General features: G+C 43.0%; 1 protein-coding gene across 1 annotated transcript; it reads left to right on the forward strand.

Annotated features, from left to right (window-relative positions):
- The first annotated feature begins 277 nt into the window (after positions 1 to 277).
- On the forward strand, positions 278 to 19,648 carry eif3s10 (eukaryotic translation initiation factor 3, subunit 10 (theta)). The gene is made up of 22 exons (XM_080037052.1): positions 278 to 428; positions 948 to 1,138; positions 1,236 to 1,372; positions 2,099 to 2,262; positions 2,852 to 3,051; positions 3,307 to 3,515; positions 3,600 to 3,771; positions 3,866 to 3,970; positions 4,129 to 4,227; positions 4,319 to 4,435; positions 4,567 to 4,752; positions 4,956 to 5,303; positions 5,423 to 5,527; positions 5,607 to 5,720; positions 5,813 to 5,935; positions 6,249 to 6,402; positions 7,234 to 7,415; positions 11,246 to 11,451; positions 13,071 to 13,564; positions 16,184 to 16,304; positions 16,422 to 16,600; positions 18,757 to 19,648. Exons 1-22 carry the CDS (start codon positions 380 to 382, stop codon positions 18,936 to 18,938), a joined length of 3,837 nt encoding a protein of 1,278 aa, XP_079893178.1. The 5' UTR covers positions 278 to 379; the 3' UTR covers positions 18,939 to 19,648.
- Positions 19,649 to 20,273: the final 625 nt, after the last annotated feature.

Below are 20,273 nucleotides of genomic sequence, written 5' to 3' on the forward strand. Positions count from 1 at the left end.
TTAAGTTGATACAGTACAGTCTGTTTTTAACAGATATTTGAATTGAATTGAATTAATAATATTAAATATTTTAAATGTTCAAAGGTAATCAAAACAACAGAGTCGTACACACAAACGTGTGCAACTCATACAAATACATTAGCCTTTCATGTTTATTGCACTCAGTCTTTCCCTCTGTCTACAACCCAGTAGACACTGAAATAGGAGGATACTGCGGGTGCCGCACCTTCTGGCAACCCTAGCTAGGCCGCTCACGAGGTCCTTCCTTTCTCAGCCTGCACCGTTCTAGCGGGTGAGTGCGTGGCGTTGATGGACTGGTGAAAAGTCTCTAAATTCACTAAAGTCAGCCAAGTTGGAGTTTCGCTAGAACACCGCCAACATGCCGGCTTATTTTCAAAGGCCCGAGAATGCTCTTAAACGAGCGAACGGTGAGTAAAAACGCATCTTAATGTGTCACAGATGTCAGACAGCCATGCTAACTAGCTAACGTTAGCTGACTTTAGCCTGCGCGTGCCTCTTTCATTGAATGCTGTTTAGACGGGCTACCAGCTAGCTCACGCTTGCTGCAATGGCGGGGGAAGCCATATCGCTATCTTACTGCTACGTTTGTACTTAGCTAACCGGCTAGGCCATTTTTGTGACATTGCTTATCGTACTTGAATTGTGACATCTCTGAAGTTTGGTATAGACGGCCGTTAGATAACCGTTTACACTCTTGACAGCTTTGTTGCGTTGATAACAATGCCTCCTGTCAAATTGTTAGGGCTTTTTATTCACGCAGCGTGAAGTAAATGCCTAGCAATACGGGCCTAACAGTTTAGCTAACATCGGGGTTTATTGGGTTGAGGGTTTGGTGCGAGATGCTAAGGTTGTGTGGTACACGTATGCGGTTACCGTTGCCCTGTGATGAAGCTGACTTTAGATTGTTTGCCTTTTTTTATATACAGAGTTTCTTGAGGTTGGCAAAAAGCAGCCAGCATTGGATGTTTTGTACGATGTCATCAAGAGCAAGAAGCATCGAACATGGCAGAAGATCCACGAGCCCATCATGTTCAAGTACCTGGAGCTGTGCGTGGATCTGCGCAAAAGCCACCTGGCCAAAGAGGGCCTCTACCAGTACAAGAACATCTGCCAGCAGGTGTGTGTGTTTGTGTGTTAAGAAAAATCTTGGATGTTTGCATAGTTCAGGTCAGTTGTATGCAGTGTCATAGTGAAATATGTGTCTTGGTTTTCAGGTTAACATCAAATCTCTGGAAGATGTGGTCAGGGCTTACCTGAAGCTGGCAGAGGAGAAGACCGAGACAGCCAAGGGGGAGTCCCAGCAGATGGTCCTGGACATTGAGGATCTGGACAACATCCAGACTCCTGAAAGGTTAGCATCTAAAGAAGAATGTGTCTTTGCAGCATTATTTTATTGAAACAAAATAAATTGTCTCGCCATATATGTTGTTTAAGTGCCCTTAACTTCATCCATAATCCAAGCTGATCATTTATTGAAGTTATATAATTGCAGAGAAAATTGCAGTGTTTTCTCTAGGATTGAGACATAGTAGTGGGACATTTGGTGGCGCAATTTTTTTGTTGAAAATTCGCAATTTCGCCCTGCTGAAACCTTTCAAATGTGTGTCTATCTGTCAATGGCTCTTAAGGCCTAATAACCTAATGTCCTGTCTAGTTTACATAACGAGCTATCTCCAGATTAAGGAGAACAACTACATCTACTTTTCTCTCTTCACATAAATCACTCAATCAGCCTTACAGCAGGGCTCAGCATTCAGCAGTGGAGCAGCGCCGCTGTAAAATGTAAATAGGGGAAACTCTTGGTTGTGTTATAAAGTGTGGGGATGTACAGGTGTGACCGGTCAGTAAACCATAAACATTTAGGAAAAATCAATAAACGAAAACTGTAAGACTCTGTCCATAGAGTAGAAATGAATAAATGCCTTACTCACAAGCTCAGCATGCTAGCTCAGTGGCCCGTAGCTTATTGTCACAAACAAGCTAAGCTGTCTGTCTGTATGTCATCCCAACCCCAACCTGAGCAGGTGCCTGATACATTTAAAATGGATTATTGACATTGAGCGTGCTGTGACTTTAGTGTGCTCCTGAGCGCTGTGAGTGGAGAGGACACTCAAGATCGTACTGATCGCCTGCTGCTCACTCCCTGGGTGAAGTTCCTGTGGGAGTCCTACCGCCAGTGTCTGGACCTGCTGAGAAACAACTCCAAAGTGGAGCGCCTGTACCATGACATTGCTCAGCAAGGTACACACTGAATATCTTTATATTGGGTACATTTTGTTCATTTGTTCTATTAGTCTGAACTGGTTATGAATAGGTCAAAGTCTTTTATATTTAGTCTTATTTCATGTAGTTAGATGCTACTGAATGATAACTCGACAGAGGCACTGTTTCAAAAAGTAAAAACCCTTATTTACTGCCAGTTATAAGGGAACGGGTGTTTTATTACTTTTTGTTATCTTTTTGGCATTTATTAGCTCTATTAGATAGGAAAAAGAGATAGCTTGTAAAAAGGGAAGAAAGGGGGAAGACATGCAGCAAAGGGCTGAGGGCTTGAATCCAACCCAGCCGCTGAGACAAGGACTTTCTCTCAATGGTACACACTCTACCAGTTGAGCTACTGGGGTGCCTAGGAACTGGCGTTTATATAGGTCCGCCATAAAATACACGTTTAAAATTTCACTGTAAATGTTGCATTAAACTTAACTTAAACATTATTTGAACTAATTAAAAAATGTAACTCACCAAAAGATCATATTGTTTTATTGCATCATTATGGTAAAGACGGGACATACTAAATGTTGTAAACCATATCTGGTCATCTTTTCTGCAGCATTCAAGTTCTGCCTTCAGTACACCCGTAAAGCAGAATTTCGCAAGCTGTGTGACAACCTGCGTATGCATTTGGGTCAGATCCAGCGCCACCACAACCAGAGCACTGCCATCAACCTGAACAACCCTGAAAGCCAGTCTATGCACCTGGAGACACGTCTGGTGCAGCTGGACAGCGCGATAAGCATGGAGCTCTGGCAGGTCTGTCCACTTAACTATAACTCTCTTTCTCAAAGGACCGTATCAGAACACAAGCATGGTGTAGTCTTCTCTTTGAAAAAAGCAAATAAATTAATTTTAAGTAAAATTTGTCAAAACTGTGTTACAAGAAGTCAACCGGTTCTGGTATCTGTCTTATATGGTCCCAGTGACCTCCAGTATAGTTTACATCTGTGACAAATGGTCAAAGGGAAGATGATATTGTAACTGATGTAATTTTGTTTGTTTGTTTTCCAGGAAGCTTTTAAGGCTGTTGAGGATATCCATGGCCTCTTTGCTCTTTCCAAGAAGCCTCCCAAACCTCAGCTGATGGCCAACTACTACAACAAGGTCTCTACCGTCTTCTGGAAATCTGGAAATGCTCTCTTCCACGCCTGCACGCTGCACCGGCTCTATCACCTCTCAAGGGAGATGCGTAAGAATTTGACCCAAGAGGAGATGCAGAGGTATTTTATTCATTTTCTGCTGCTTATTACAAAAGTTTTACTCTGGCAGTGACCAAATGATTAACACTTGCTTTTGATCTTCAGGATGTCTACCAGAGTCTTGCTGGCCACACTGTCTATTCCAATCACCCCTGAGCGCACTGACATTGCTCGTCTGCTGGACATGGATGGCATCATTGTGGAAAAACACCGCCGGCTGGCCACTCTCCTGGGCCTGCAGTCTCCACCGACCCGCCAGAGTCTCATCAATGACATGGTACATTACCTGCACAAGGAAGGGCCTTTGTTATATGGTTTGGGGGGAAAAAGAGATGATGTTTTAAGTGCCTGTTTTAATGTTTGTATTCTAGGTTAGATTCAACTTGCTGCAGTATGTTGTTCCCGAAGTGAAAGACCTTTACAACTGGCTTGAAGTAGATTTTCATCCTCTGAAGCTGAGCGGGAGAGTGACCGAGGTAAATAATCTGGCGGCGACCAGCCTGAAGATGAGGAATTTATATTATTCATCTTTGTATTTTTATTTAAGTTAGAGCTTTAACTATATTAATTTAAATAATTAAATTCTTTCAATTTCTTATTCCATCTTATGGTAACAAACTTTCTCTCTCCCTAGGTGTTGAACTGGGTGAGAGACCAGTCTGAGAAGGAGTCCGATCTGCAGCATTATGTCCCTCACCTGCAGAGTAATACCATCCTGAGGCTCCTGCAACAGGTAATTCTCTTCATTCTGTTTTGAAGAATGTCCCAAATGACATCTGCTCTGTAATAATAGAACTCTCATTATTTTGCATCCATTATATCAGGTCGCACAGATCTATCAAAGCATTGAGTTCACCCGCCTGGCCTCCCTGGTTCCATTTGTGGACGCCTTCCAGCTAGAGCGCTCCATTGTGGATGCCGCTCGCCACTGTGATCTGCAGGTAAAATCCGGAGAGATTATCAATAGCGTAAATGCATTTAAAACGCATACTCCAACAAATGTGTTTTACGTTAGTTATGAGATGCGTTTTAAGACCTGAGAGTGTTTATCACATTTCCTTCTTCCCTTTAGGTCCGTATAGACCACACCTCTCGAACACTAAGCTTTGGCTCCGACCTGAACTATTCCACCAAAGAGGACGCCCCTCTTGGTCCATTCCTGCAGAACATGCCCTCAGCGCAGATAAGGAACCAGTTGACTGCCATGTCTTCATCTTTGGCCAAGGCTATACAGGTCATCAAGCCTGCCTCTATGCTGGTGAGTTCACTTTCTGACTGTGCTTTCATATATAAACACACAGGTACCATAGCCATCCGACCAGTGACCAATATAAGCATGTTCATACTTGTATTGTTATGCAGTATTAGATTGTAATTTAGGATAAGCCTCATTTGGCACAGTATACCCTGTTTAATTCTTAAAATCTAAACTGCTTTTTTGATGTTTTTGTCTCATCTCAGCAAGAGCGCGAGGAGCAGAACCAAGTAGCTATCGCTGCTTATCTGAAAAATGCCCGCAAAGACCATGTACGCATCCTGGCTCGTAGACAGACCATTGAAGAGCGCAAGGAGCGCCTGGAGAGCCTGAACATCGCGCGTGAGAAGGAGGAGCTGGAGCAGCGCGAAGCCGAGCTGCAGAAGGTTCGCAAGGCTGAGGAGGAGCGTCTGCGTCTGGAGGCTAAAGAGAGGGAGAAGGAGCGCATCATGCAGGAGCACGAGCAGATCAAGAAGAAGACAGTCCGTGAACGGCTGGAGCAGATCAAGAAGACAGAACTTGGAGCCAAGGCTTTCAAGGACATTGATATTGAGGTAAAACATTTTTTTTTAAACATAACCAACTTGATTCATAAGGCCTAACACCATATTTGAGAAAAAGGTCATTGTGTTATGAAGTTCAAAGGTTAGACTAACAAATCTTTCTTATAAAGGACCTTGAGGAGCTGGATCCAGACTTCATCATGGCCAAACAGGTGGAGCAGCTGGAGAAGGAGAAGAGGGAACTTCAGGATCGTCTCAAAAACCAGGAGAAGAAGGTAACCGAGTGATACAACGGTTAAAAAAAAAATCCATCCACTAGATGTAAATTGGACACTAATTTTTCGTTCTCTTCAGATTGACTACTTCGAGAGGGCTAAGCGTCTTGAGGAGATTCCTCTAATCAAGAAGGCTTATGAGGAGCAGCGTATCAAGGACATGGAACTATGGGAGCTCCAGGAGGAGGAGAGGGTACGTAAAGGAACTTGCATGCATAGATCAAAGAATATGAATACACCCAGGTAAGTACCTAGAATGAAAGCTTTTTTTTCTTTTTCTTTTAGATCAGTAACATGAAAGTTGAACGGGAGAAGGCTCTTGAGCACAAGAAGCGCATGTCCAGGATGATGGAGGACAAAGAAAGCTTCTTGGCCAAAATAACCGACGCCCGTAGCTTCATTTATGAGGTAAGACCTTTTAGTTCTTCCACCAACTAGAGCTGAGGTCTGATGATGTCCTCTTTTTTTTTTTTTTCTTCTTTTTTCTCACCACTGCTGTCTTGAGAACTGGACCGCAAATTGTAAATGAGGAGGGGTACACTAGAGGGCAGTATAGTGTCAACCCATTGCATCCGTTGTCGATGTTCTCACTCACAGATGTCACCTAGATGGTGGCGGTACTGATGAACTTGGATCCGCTACTGTTCCTGGGCCAGAGTAGCAGAAAAGACTACTGTTTGACTAAAGCATTGGTATCAAATTCACTGTTCTGTCTTTGAAGGAAAAACTCAAAACGTTCGAGGAACGTATGGTTGAGGAGAGGAAGCAGCGCCTGGAAGACAGGAAAGTGCAGCGCAAAGAGGACAGGCGAAACACTTTCTACCGCAATAAAGAGGAAGAGGCCCAGCGTATCCACGAGGAGGCGCTCAAGAAAGGTAAATCATTTCAGTTTGTGATTAAGGAGGGGCTGAATTCCATACATGCTCTCATTCATTGTACACAAATGCTGAAAGTAATGGTTGAAAATGGGTGTTTTGTGGGACTTTGGTAGCCTGGTATTCCCAGACCTGCCACTAGGCGCTGGCAAATTAAATTTGCTGCGCCTGTTGGTCTGGACACTCTCCATTGAAGCTTTTTCAAAAAGACCAGAAATCCGGGCTCACGTTTCAATTGGTTCTGTCTAATATGGGCACGCCAGAGCCCTTTTTGTATGGTGCTCTGGGGCGGACGTAACCGGATGACGACAGTGACGTGCATGCGACGTCGAAGCCGTGATAGTAAACATCAAAGATGGCTGCGGATATGGTGTTTGAGTTTGAGACGGCTTTGACCTCGACCCTTTACGATTTGGAAGACGGCACTCAAATCTTTCATTAGCAAGTAAGTGGAATGTTCTGTTTTGCCGACCGACCACGGCAGAAGTTTAATTTAACAGTTTAACAGCTGTTCGCTAAACGAACAGGGCTTAATACGTCACCTTGTGCATCGCTCTGATTGGTTGTAGTGCTATCCAACTGCGTGCAGTGGCATTCGAAATGCACGAGTAGGAGCCGCCCCTTGAGTTGGAAATTACTATTGATCTTGGCCAGACCCTCTATCGTTCAAGACAGGCTAGGACTTTGGCACTCCAGGATGTTGCCCATCTCTACATTTTCATTTGACTGGGTGACTTTTAAAAAGAAAATCAGAGCAAAGTGAGGCAGCCCTTCAGTCAGAGTTTATGTTGTTTAAACACATCTCATGTTATTTTCTTGCTTTTGCTGCAGAACGTGATGAGCGTGAACGCCTGGAACAAGAGCAGCGAGAAGAGGAGGACAGAGTGTACCAAGAGCGTCTGCGCAAACTGGAGGAGCAGGAACGGAAACAGCGTGCTCGTCAGCAGGAGATCGAGGAGAGAGAACGCCGTCGTGAAGAGGAGAGAAAGGGTCCGGCAGAGGAGAAAGCCCCGGTAAGAGTCTACAGTCAGTTTCACAGGGTTTCCAAGGTCATGAAATTCCTGGAAAAGTTAGGAAATTTGGAGAAACCCTTTCCAGACCTGGAAATGTTTTGAAGTGTTTAAAACATGTTCATAAAAATTCCAAAACATGTACAACGTAAATTTGAAATCCACAAGAATCCCACAGAGGTGCGTGTAAAATAATGTATGGCTTTTAAATGACTAATATAACGCATGTCATATAACGCAAGAAATGCAGTAACAGTTTCATCATTGAGCCATATGATTGTTAAAACAGGCCTAAATAGTATTATTGAAATTAGGTAAAGTTTCATGGAAAAGTTTTGAAAATCTATTGGTAAAAATGTGTGGGAACCCTGGTGTAAGTTTCATTCGAATGTCTCATAGGTGTTATTAAATCTTGCCCGGAAAAATTTATAACATTTTGCCTAGAAAAAAAAGAAGCTAACTAAGGAATTCTTGACAAACCATATACCGTAATTTTCGGACTATAAGCCGCGCCTTTTCCCCATTTTTCGACCCTGCGGCTTATATAACGGAGTGTCTGTAGCCTTTAGGCCGGCGGGCCGCCCCTATTTTAAAATGTTATATACGTGTACAAAACGGCACAACTAATAAAATAAAGTTTAACAAAATTAAATATTTTGATGCAAGTGCAATAAACTGAGCGTTGTGTCAAACAGCAACTGCAAATAACTGCCACCTCCGTGCCACCGCAGCGCAGCCCGTGTTCTCCACAGCACCGCGGAGCTGAACACGGTCTTTCCTTTCTCCAGAACATTTTCAGGAATATAACTGTCCAATTATTTCAAAGCAGATGATACAGTTACGTTTATAAAAAGGGGAGATGACACCTGTTACTCTCAGTTAGTAATGAGTAGACTCCAGGTGAGCATGCAAGGTGCTCTCCGCTTGGAAAGAAAAGTAAAGAAGAAGCAAGGCTTACTTCAGGCACATTCGCTCCGAGCCAACAACAGTTAAGAAGCCTTCAATAGGGAATATGGGGATGTGATTCAAAAACCGACCGGTGTAACGTTAGGTTCCGTTAATGAGGAATTAGTCGCGGTAATTATTCACGGACACGGAGTGAGCATTACGCGATTGGATATACAACTACTAAGTCTACTGCTTTGGTGAGTTATTTATATGTATTTAAATTGTAGGAAAATAATTTTATATTATTTGCTGCCCTTATTTTAAATGGTGACTTATAGGGGTGTAACGGTACACGTATTTGTACCGTACCGTGACGGTACAGGCACGTATTTGGTGTTACAGAGGTGGACCGCGGTCCGTATGTGGAGTACATAGCGTTAATATGGCGAATGTACAGGCTTGTTTTGCGGTGTGGAACTTAAAACTTGTGGTCGGAGTTCCCCCCGGACCATTTAGCCTGCGGCTCGGCTCGCACGTGCGCAGTAGCAGCCAGCAGCGATTGAGTCTATTATCTCCATGGTGAGCATGAGGGTCAGGCAGTGTTAGCAACTTAGCCGCTATATTCAGCGACTTTTCAGACCGCTCTGGCGACTCTTTCTTTTTAAAAGCCACCAGCGACCAATCTAGCTACTTTTTCTGGTGTTATTGGTGACTTTTGGAGACCCTGTGCTGTCGCTAAAGCATGTATCGCTCTTAACACTTCTAAACGAGCAGCGGCCAGCGGGTGCTCAACGGCCACTCTCCCCGGTCCCACAGCACTGACAGGCGGCCGAGTCCTCACGCAGCAGTCCCTCCCAGCTGCGGTCAGAGCAGGAGATACACACCTCTCCGCTCTAGTGTTCCGTTTTTTCAAAAAGACCCTTAAAGAAGACATACCCTTTGTTTACACCAGCTTACAGAGCCTGCTGAGCATTAACACTATTTTTTCATTGCAATTTTAGTTTATGCTGCACATTCACTAGTATTTAATAAGTATTTTATTTATTGGAGAATTGCAGCAGTATTTTTATATTTGTTATGCATTTTATTTATATCAATCAATCAAACTTTATTTATATAGCACTTTTCATAGAATCAAATGTAACACAAAGTGCTTAATACAACTCCCCCCCCCCCCACACCCCCCACCCAGAGATATACATACATGCAAACACATTCCCCCTCCCACCCATCCATACCCCAAAATAAGAAATTCATTAAAAACAGGAAGGAAACTGCGCTGAGGAAACGCCATCATCAGAGAGAAAACACTACAGACTGTAAAACTAAAACAATTCAAAATAAATATGTTACTGTCAGCTAGTTACTGACAGCTAAAGCTGTTCATTCTCCGTTAACTATGAACCGTACCGTACTGTACCGTACCGTGACTTCAAAACCGAGGTACGTACCGAACCGTGACTTTAGTGTACCGTTACACCCCTAGTGACTTATGCTGGGCTTAAACTACACGACTTTTCACGCGATTTGACAGTCGCAGACAATCTTCCAATGTCGGACTGAAATCACAGAAGTCGTGCTGGAGTTGTGGCGCGCGCACGTAAGGGGGGGACGCCTTACCAACTGAGCTAAAGGCGCCCCCATTATCAAACATGTTTGATATTATCGTTAGTCTTAAGGGGTTGGCTCAAGCAAAATGACGTAAACACTGTCACACTCTCGCATGCACCAAGCACGACGCAGGAGGAGCGGCATTAGTCGCGACCTGTGTCCGCCTGTGCAGGCACTTATTTCGGACACTTTTTCCTTGAAGCCTCGGCGGGAGAACCAGGCTGACAGCCGCGCACTTTATCGTCAAATACAGGGTTAGGAGTTAAAGTTATTGGGGGACGAAATCAGCAAATAAAGATGGTCAAATAACTAAAGGAAGTCCCCCACTCGGAATATTGAATTAACCTTTTTTTAATTAAATAATCACTATCGCGTTTGCGGAAATAATATTAAATCTCAAAAGGAATCTAGTTGTAGTCTTGCAATATGAGATCCCCTGTCTTTTCAAAATCTCACTCTGTGACTGAAAACTAATGACTAGTTGTCTTCAGGTGTGAGTTGATTGTCTTTAGACGTAAGAGGGTTTCAGTCTTCAGTCTTTTCAAAGTCCTCTAGTGTAAGCCCAGCATAAGGCTATTTTTTTTTGTTACAACTACAGCCCAGACTTACTTGATCGGTTTAAATTGTGGCCCGTCTATTTAATTACTTTCAGTGAGGAAAAGGTGTTTTGAACCTGTGAAAAAAAAAATCCTTAATATCATATGGCAACTGTGACTGTTTGACAATAAGCATTGACCGCTTTATTGCGGTGAACCGTTATTCTGCAGACAGATGCGTTGCGTTCTAAAAATAGAAAAAAGTTTAACGAGGAATCGATTGATCCTCGAGGAATGCAAGCGATCACTCGCGTAGCGAAAACACTACTCGTGCCCATCCCTCGTAGCTACTATTGCACTAAATGGTTACACTTGAATACGTTATGCAAATATGCAATTCAATTTGTTGAAATTTTAATAAATGGGAGCTTCCTCAAGCAGCCATCTCATTCCCGACAATCCCCTCTGTGCACAAACTCTTACATATGGTAATGAAACATGAAAACACCTGCGGCTTATAGTGCGGAAAATACGGTACTGTTTACTTGATTACTTGAGTTCAAATGTTTAAGAAACACCTGTGTATAAATAAAGCAAGTTGGTCTTTTTCATTATCTGTCGTAAACTATTGTGACACATTAGATCTGTTTCATCCCTAATATGAAGGTGAGTGTAGCCCAAATATATTTACACATAACTATGTACAGAGTAATGGATACGTTACTGTGCCTCGTCATGTTGGGACAGATTTAAATGATCCCTCTGTAATGGTACAATGTTTTTTGATTGTGTTTTAAGGAAACTGAAAAAGAGGATGGAGGAGGCTGGAGGAGGCGCACGGAGGGAGGTGGCGGCGGGCGCACGGAGGGCGGTGGGCGCACAGAGGGAGGTGGCGGAGCACGCACGGAGGGAGGTGGCGGAGCACGCACAGAGGGAGGTGGCGGAGCACGCACAGAGGGAGGTGGCGGCGGAGAGTCAGAGTGGCGTCGTTCTGAGCCAGACAGGTTTGTGGTTGTACCCCATTTTTAACTTGCACTATGTAACTTTGGGTGTATCAGGGAAGTAGGGGAGAACGGGGTAATTTGTCACACGGGTAGGTTGTCACGATCGTTATATCTCGGAACCAGAAGGCGCTGTCTGTTACATTTTGTTATGTAAATATCCACAACTGGGATCAGAGGTCACCTACATAGTCTTCCTTGGAGTTAAACTGCTGCATTTGTGGTGAGAGGACTGTTGGTGTTTTTCATGTCAAATTGAAAATATTTAGCTCCTCAGTATTTTTCTTCTAGGATTTTACACAATGGGTTTATAACAAAACACTTGTTACCCTAAAAAAGTGTGAAGGGTAAGCTATAGTTCGTTTTTTGTTTTTAGATTGTTTTTAGCAAGCTAATTAGTTGTCAGATGGTTGTTGGCCTTGATGCTAGCAATAAATTCCAGTTGGGGTGGGTCGTCACATTTTTTGGGGGGTTGGTTGTCACATGTTATCCAAAGGGTGCAGCCAGGAAAGGAACCCAATAACAAAAGAAAATGTCAAGCTGTATCCTCACTGACACCCCAGAGAAGGAGAGAATAGAGCAGGAAAGGCAGCTAGCATGCAAAAGAGAAAAAGGGCGACAAAATCAAAACGACCCAGTGCATCTCAAACTAGACCAGTTGCCAAGGCTACTGCACCCCAGTGCACTCCACCCCTGCTGGGGAATAAGAAACAGAAGAGAAAGAGACAGGAGGCAAGGCAAGGCAAGTTTATTTATATAGCACAATTCAGACACAAGGCCACTCAAAGGAGGAGGAATCTTCATCAGATGAAGAGGATAGTTTGTGTTTGGTTTGTATGGAAACGTTCTCCAGCACCCGTTCAGGGGAGGTAAGGGAGAAGTGTTGTATGTGCAACCAGTGGGCACACAATCTCTGCTTAGTTAGAGTGAGCAGACCCTACATTTGCCATCACTGTAACTCAGATAGTGTATGTGTGTATCCTAGTTGAGTAGGCTATTATTGTTAGACCTATTTGTTTTGTTCTTTATGTTGTTACATACAGTATGTTGGTCTTAATATGGATTTCCTTTTTGTTAATTCCTTTCTCATTTTGTGTTAAGATGCATAAAGTTATGTAGGCCTATTTTTCCAACTTGACAATGAAATTAAACTTTCAAATGTAGTTCTGCTTTCTTGCCTTCCTTTTAAGATTTTTCCCATAAAGATAACATTGTGACAAACAACCCCATAGTGTGTGGCAACCGACCCCTTGATGGGGTTGGTTGTCACACACAATGTGTTAGTGTCTTTGATGGTAAATTTCTTCTTTATTATAATAAGATGAAATTTGTTCTCCGAGGAGTGGCACACTCTCTCGCACTTTGAAAACCCCTGTTCTAGTCTTAAGTTTGGTTCCAAGTGCCTCAAAATAATTTTTATTTGATTTATGATTAATTTAATTTTTCAATACTTAGAATAACATGTAGAGCAAATATGTTTTGTTAACTAATTGCAGGTCCTTCAAATGTAAACAAATCCACCTCCTCTGAAACTGCATAGGGCACCTTTTTAATGCTACTTTATATTGTTAACCCCATTAAACAATGGGGTACCACTCTAACAAAGCCTCGGCTCTCTCTAGGGAGTCTAGTAAGGATGACAAAGAGGAGAAAGAGGTGCCATTCAGACGTGAAGGTCTCAGCAGGGGTGGAGACGACCGAGGCCCGCGCCGAATCTTTGATGATGAGCGTCCTGCACGTAGAGCCTTTGATGATGAGCGTCCTGCACGCAGAGGGCTGGACGATGAGCGTCCTGCACGCAGAGGCTTTGATGATGAGCGCGCTCCCAGGCGGGCCTTTGATGATGAGCGTCCCCGCCGGGGTTTCGGGGATGACCGCGGCGGTCCCAGGCGCGGCTTTGATGATGACCGTGGTCCCAGGCGTGGTGGCTTTGATGATGACCGTGGTCCTAGGCGTGCTTTTGGTGAAGACCGTGGCTCCAGGCGTGGTGATGACGACTGGGGTTCCAGAAGAGGAGGAGATGATGAGAGAGGCGGAAGGAGAGTCAACGATGACGGGCCACGTCGTGGTGCTGATGACGAAGAAGAAAAACCCTGGAAGCCACTGGTCAAATCTGGTAAGCCTATATAACCATTCGGCGGCTAATATTTGATAGAGTTGCCTTAGGCTGCATTCACACCAAATCAGTCGTTGCGGCGAAATGCCTGTGTTGTGCATTAAGTTTCACTTAAAGGAATACTTCACCCATACGGAACTGGCGTTCTATCATTATAAAATCACTATTATAATATAATGAATCAGGTTTTTCTTCCCTAAGTCTTCCCTTGGCCCAGCTGTCCTGTTAATCCTAACCCTTACTGTGATGTCACAAGAAGGAAACTGTAGGGTTAGACAGTGAGACCATAAAACACTCTTTCTGCCTTTTCTCAGGCTAGGATGATCCGATTTATTTATTTTGCACATTTATACTAAATAGGATCTCCGAGTTCAATACACCTTCATATTCCAACTGGTGAAGTCGGTCTTTAATTATGCCTGCCAGAAGGGGAGCATATATAACTATCCTGCATACTTGATCTTCTTCCGACACATTTTGTAACCACTACTCCTAGACCGCCGCATTTAGGAACGACAAAATGTAGCAGAACCTGTGTCCCCCCCCCCCCCCCCCGCAGCAGCAGCAGCAGCAGGTGTGTTGTAATACATTATATTAATTCACACTTGACAGTTCCCCCTGACACCAATAGCAGAGTCATTGGTCATCTCTTGACTGTTAATAGTAGTTGATATTACTATAGTTATTATATAGAATTTATATAGTGGTTTATTGGAGGTCATTCAAAGACATTTTACATCAAACGTATAGAAAAACATACTTTTAGAAAAAGAAAATACAGACAAATTTAAAGATAAGGTTTGGAGTGGAGTCCGCAGTAATTATGCTTTCTTAAAGAGGTGAGTTTTGAGTTGACTTTTGAATGAGTTTATTTAGTCTGAGATGCTGATGTTTGGAGGGAGGGAGTTCCAGAGGGTTGGGTGCAGTTACATAAAATGCTTAATGTTCTGAGTTTAAAAATGCGTCATGTCACTTCAGACATATTTGTAACACTTTATTTTTTTTTAGATAATGCATATTTCAATAAATAAAAAGTTCCTGTACACCTATTGACAGTAACAAGTATTTATATATATTTAAGGGTTCAAAAAAGTAAATTTTTTCAATATATATTTATGGGTTTTAAAAAAAATAAAAAATCGGACGATTTAATCGTTATCGTAATTTCTCAGAAGATAATCGGCACCTAAAAATCCATATCGGTCGGGCCCTAGTACTTACAGAAGCGTAACATGGAGTTTCAGTCAGGGCCTTCAGTAACAAAGAGTCTAGGGCTGGGAGATATGGGCTAAAATCAATATCTTGATTTTTTTCTTTTTACTATATCTCGATACACGATATATATCTCGATATATTTCAAATCTCCTCAAGAGCACATCATAAATGCTCAATTTAACTTGTTTTTTTTTCATAACATCACACCAGTAATATGATTTAAATAGTCCCTGCAAAATGTGCCTGCACTAACGATGCATGACATGAAACATCTTGTTTATATTATTTAGTGCTTTCTATTGGAACAATTTGAAACTTGCACATGGCAAAGAGTTTGCACATTTTATTGATTATTCCACATTCTTCACCACTCCCATACAATGGATCCAGCACTATTTTTTTATCAGGAATTGTTCTGTTTGCACGCGCGCACTTAACTGCGTTAATGTTAAGAGCTGTCTCCTTCCGGTTATTACCGTTGGTGAAGTTTATTAGACGCTAGAATCGCCGCACATCTTTCACCAGCCAAAGTGGAGGGTAGACTCAATAACTTCTCTCTAACCTTTATTTATACAGGTAAATCCCATTGAGACCGAAGACTCTTTTGCAAGGGAGACCTGTTTTCCTTTCCCACGTTACCATTAACACACACATTCATACACCGATAGGCTAACTATCAACATTCACACGAGGCAAGGTGGGTGAAGTGTCTTGCCCAAGGACACAACAACTATGACACAGGTGGCAGGGCGGGGATCGAACCTCCAACCCTGATCATCGGCCGACCCGCTCTACCAACTGAGCCACAGTCGCCACAGTTGCCCCCACAACTTACTTGCCTAAGACTACATTAACCCGCATTTGGAGAGTGTTAATGTAGAGCCCTCTAAGCAGTGTTGTGCAGCGCTCCTCTGTCTCTCAAAGCAGCATCTGCTCGTTAGCAACCTGTCGCACTAGTGCGAGTGGACTTGAATTCATCATGGCACGCAATCAATTTCAGTAGCAAATGCGATAAACTGTCGCACTGTACAGCCCTGAGATGGCATCAAATTTCTCAAGCTCGCTTCAAAGACTGATTCTGGCCAGACTGAACTGCATGTCTAAACTCTTATTTTGCAGTATTTACGAATAGCACAGCAAAATAATAATAATAAATAAATAAATGCCGATGAAAGCAAAGAGAAAAAAACAGAAGTCATAGCTTCATAGGCAGCTGCTGCAGAGTGGACCGCCGCAGCTAAAACTTATTCAAATGTATAAGAAAAACATGCATTTTTGCCACACTGCCTGATTTGGTGTGAATGAAGCCTTATAATCTTGCTAATTGGTTTAGTGAGCAGACTAGTCAGCACCTTGGAATTTATTTATTCTTTGCAATATGATAAGCAAATGCTTGTGTTATAGGTGGTTGGCGTGAGCGTGAAAAGGCCAGAGAGGAGAGCTGGGGCCCTCCCCGTGATGAAGCCGATAATGAAGAAAATGATGGTGAAGGAGAGCAAAGATCCAGCGAACGTCGTCCAGCCAGGTGAGCCTGATAGACCTAAACTAAATGTGTTTATCTTTTTGTGTTTTGTAATGTATAGATAACAGCTACCTCTTCAGTGACTTGTTAATGTTAATCGGTGTTACCATGGTTTCACAGAGAGGAGAGTGCCTGGAAGAGAGGAGGTGCAGAAGAAGGCAGCAGTGGCTGGAGAGACAAAGAACCTCGCAAAGAAGACCCTGAGCGCGAGGAGCGTCCACGTGACGTTGGCCGTGGTGAACGCCGTGACAGAGACCGGGATGAACCAAGAGTCGCCCCACCAAGACGAGAAGAGGAGGGTAAGCAGAGCATGATCTGAGAATGACATAACCATTACCTACTTAACAGGGAAGCATCTAAAGGCCAGGACACACCGGCCCGATAATCGCCGTCGTAGAGTCGGGAGGGGGCGGGGACACGGACACGAATCTGTTTGGTGTGTGCCGTGAAATCGGTCGTCGGGCTTCTTTTGAGCCGGCGGCGGGCAGTCTTTCAGTTGGAGCAATTTGATTTGTGGAGGGCTAGCGAATCAGTGAAGCGGGTAGCACAAACAGCTAACAACAGTTAGCCATCGTTTTAATGTGTTTGTTTGTTTCGTTCAGCGAGTACTCACATGCATCAACCCTTGTTGACTGCTCGACACCATGCTCGACACTCTCTGCTAAAAATGGTGCTCTTTATGGTCCATAAATATAAATACGTATTTCTATCTATGTTTATGGTCTAGAGCAGTGGTTCTCAAAGTGCGGCCCGCGGGCCAATGGCGGCCCGCGGAAGCATATCTGGCGGCCCGCGGCCCGCATTGGATTATGAATTATTTAAAAAAAAAAAAAAAAAAAAAAAAAAAATCACAATTTTTTTTTATTTATTTTTTATTGAAACGCACGGAGGGGATGCGTCCCCCGTAACAGTAAAAACAGTACAGGGGTCGAAACACTTAAATATCCCTCCTAATTGTTTGTATTCATTCCCCACTTATTAAACTTGCGAAGTTCGGCTGGCCTCTGCCTCTCGTTGCAGACGGCTGGTCAGCCTCCCGCAGTGCAGCAGGCAGTGTAGTGGTCCCAATGTAAGTTGTTAGATAGTGAGCTTGTCAAGCCTAATACGATGCACTTTTTCACATTCAAGGTGAATTAGATTAGGTCAAGTGTCTAAGGATGGATGCTAACATTATCTGGTTTCTAACTCTTTTGCCTAAAGTTTAGCTAACAAACTAACGTTAGCTAGCTGCTGATAGCCATGGAACTATCTGCCTAGTTGACTGCTGATAGCCCACCCTGTTTATTTCCAATGTATAGTGTCATAATAGTTAACACTGCTGCTGCATCATGAGTAGTGAGTCCTACAAAAAACACTCCAAAAGGTGATACGTTTTCAATGTGCAGAAAGTTTTGAACAATAAAGAAGAAGAAATATTTGAATGCAATACAGAATGCCTCAGTGCCTTGATTTATATTCCATTAGATGTGTGTCAATGGGAGCGAGTTGTCTTTTCCTTAACATGTCCACCATAAATAAATACAGAAGACACAAATTACTGCATAAAAATTAACCAAAATGCACAAAATGAAGTGTTCAAACCTCAAATTTTTCTGGGGGACAACCCCCAGACCCCCGCTTTTAATGTGTGTTCCCCAATGTTGAAATGAGACCTAGCCCTTCATTTATTACTTTAAATGTGTTAATTACACAGTATTGGATGCTGACCAATACATGTAAACTGTAAAGACGCAAAGACGCTGGCCATTGAAATTATTTCAGTTTTATAATTTTTTTTCCTTCGGCGGCCCTCGGTCCAATGTTGGGTTCCTAAATTGGCCCTCAGCTATCAAAAGTTTGAGAACCCCTGGTCTAGAGAGCCGTCCCATCATTTCCGGCTTCCGTATTTTTTCTGGCCACAATACAGATTAGCGCCGCCTGCTGTTATGGAGACATTACGTCCCGCGTAAGCGCAGAGCGTACGGAAAGTCAGCAGTCGGTTTGGTGTGTTCTTTGCACTTTTTCGGCCGCGACTGGAGCTCCCTGAATCGGCAGTCTCCATTTTCGGTTAGTCGGACTGGTGTGTCCTGGCCTTTAAGTGCTTCAGTTTCCCCTTTAAAGATGTGATAGTGTTAAAAACTGTAGAAAGAGCTTGAGTGAAAATATCAGTTCTTATTGGAATGTAGCTTGTGGCTTAACAGAACCTTCAGCAACAACATTCAGGCTTTAGAATTGTCATGATCGATGTGAAGTTACAAAGTAGAACTAAATTACTAAATAAATTGAGTATGCTACGTAGATGTGTTGCATTCAGCCAGCAGAGGTCGCTATGCACCGTCTTATTACTGCTCCAGCAGGTTTGTTTTTAAAAGACACACACTAGGTTAGACAAGGAGATATTATTGTTTGGGGTTTCACTTTAAAATCCTCATGTTCCTGCTTGAAGATGCCTTAATGAACAACTGTGTTTCCTCAGGAGGAACTTGGCGTCGTGGAGGTGATGATAAGCCAGCGGAGCGGCCCAAAGAGCTGGTCAGGGAGCGCGAGGCTGACGGAGGAGAAAAGGGTTGGCGTTCTGACAAAGACAAACCCCAACCCCAACCCCCTCGCAAGACAGAGACAGACGATGATGATGGCTGGACCACTGTCCGCCGCTGAGCAACAACCTCTACATCCAATTAATAGGCTTGGTTCATGATGATTCTGAAAAAAGTTTTATTCAATATCCCATAAGCCACAATGGTGAATTAACGGCTCCAAGCTTCTGATACTCGTGCGTTATTCCTTTTTGAATTAAATATTTGTAGACTGTAGTTTCCCTGGGGATTTCTTTCATCTTTATTTTCACCATCAGCAGTTTTGACCCAGAGGCTCCTTACCAACCCATATCACCATCAACCAATGAACTTGTGTGCATTTAGGCCTCATGAAAACCATCATTGTAAACATGACTGTCCCCAGTGGTTAGGCATGTTATTACCTTACATGATGGAGTAAAAGTGACTAAAACCGGAACACAATGTACCTGCTCCAACTTTCAATACAAACTCAGTGTTTCACCAACTGCCTCTTTTAATAATTAACCTTTGCATAGATGTTCTATAAAAGCACAGATCCACACCTCTTGTGATGACAATGAATATGAATTTGTCATTGCTTCATTGGTCTCTGCTCTTCATCTAATGTTTCAGATGCTTCTTAACCTGATAAATAACTGGTGGAATTAACATTTTGATGTGCATGTTAGAGTATTCAATTGGTTTTGCTCAAAATACAGTGTGTGGTTCTATCTTGCTGCAGTCGACGTTATCAAACCAGGTTGCAAGTGTACAGATAAAGCCTTTATTAATAAAGATGTTTGCTCACCACCTACTTGTTGTTACTCAAATGCTGTATAACCATTGGAGATTGCAACACATTTATCAGTGCAGTCCTCCCATGCTGATATGGAGGTCTCGGAATAAACCTGTCAAGACATATGAAAAGACTTGTTTACGTTAAATTGTTCACAGTGTAATAAATTATGCATTGGCTTTAAAACAATCTAAAGAAAAACCTATTAAGTAGCCTACCTCTGAAAAACTTAGTTGTGAGAATATGCCTTGATGTGGAGCTGCGTTGGTAGACTGTTTCTACTGAACATGATTTAGAGTGCAGATTTCAACAGTTGTAGTTTCACCTTAACAGGCCTCACTTCTACACAGTGCAACGCTGGTTAAACTTGACCATTGTTCATTTTGTCAGGGATTTGCAGGATCTTTGCTCTCTAGTAAGTAGTGTCATTTGATGACAGTACCATCATTTAACCAGTAGAGGTCGGTAATGCACCGTGGAGAGTGGCCTACCGAACATAGATAGTATACCGACACGCTTCACCGTGAGAGCGGGCGAGGTGTCGGTCCACTCAGTGTAAAACTCAGGAAAATATAAACATACAGGCAGTGGACCGTATGCAGTCAATTAACTAACCAATAACGTGCTGTTAAAATTGTA

This window comes from Ammodytes marinus, assembly GCF_949987685.1.
Source record: "Ammodytes marinus genome assembly, chromosome: 11".
Classification (NCBI taxonomy): domain Eukaryota; kingdom Metazoa; phylum Chordata; class Actinopteri; order Uranoscopiformes; family Ammodytidae; genus Ammodytes; species Ammodytes marinus.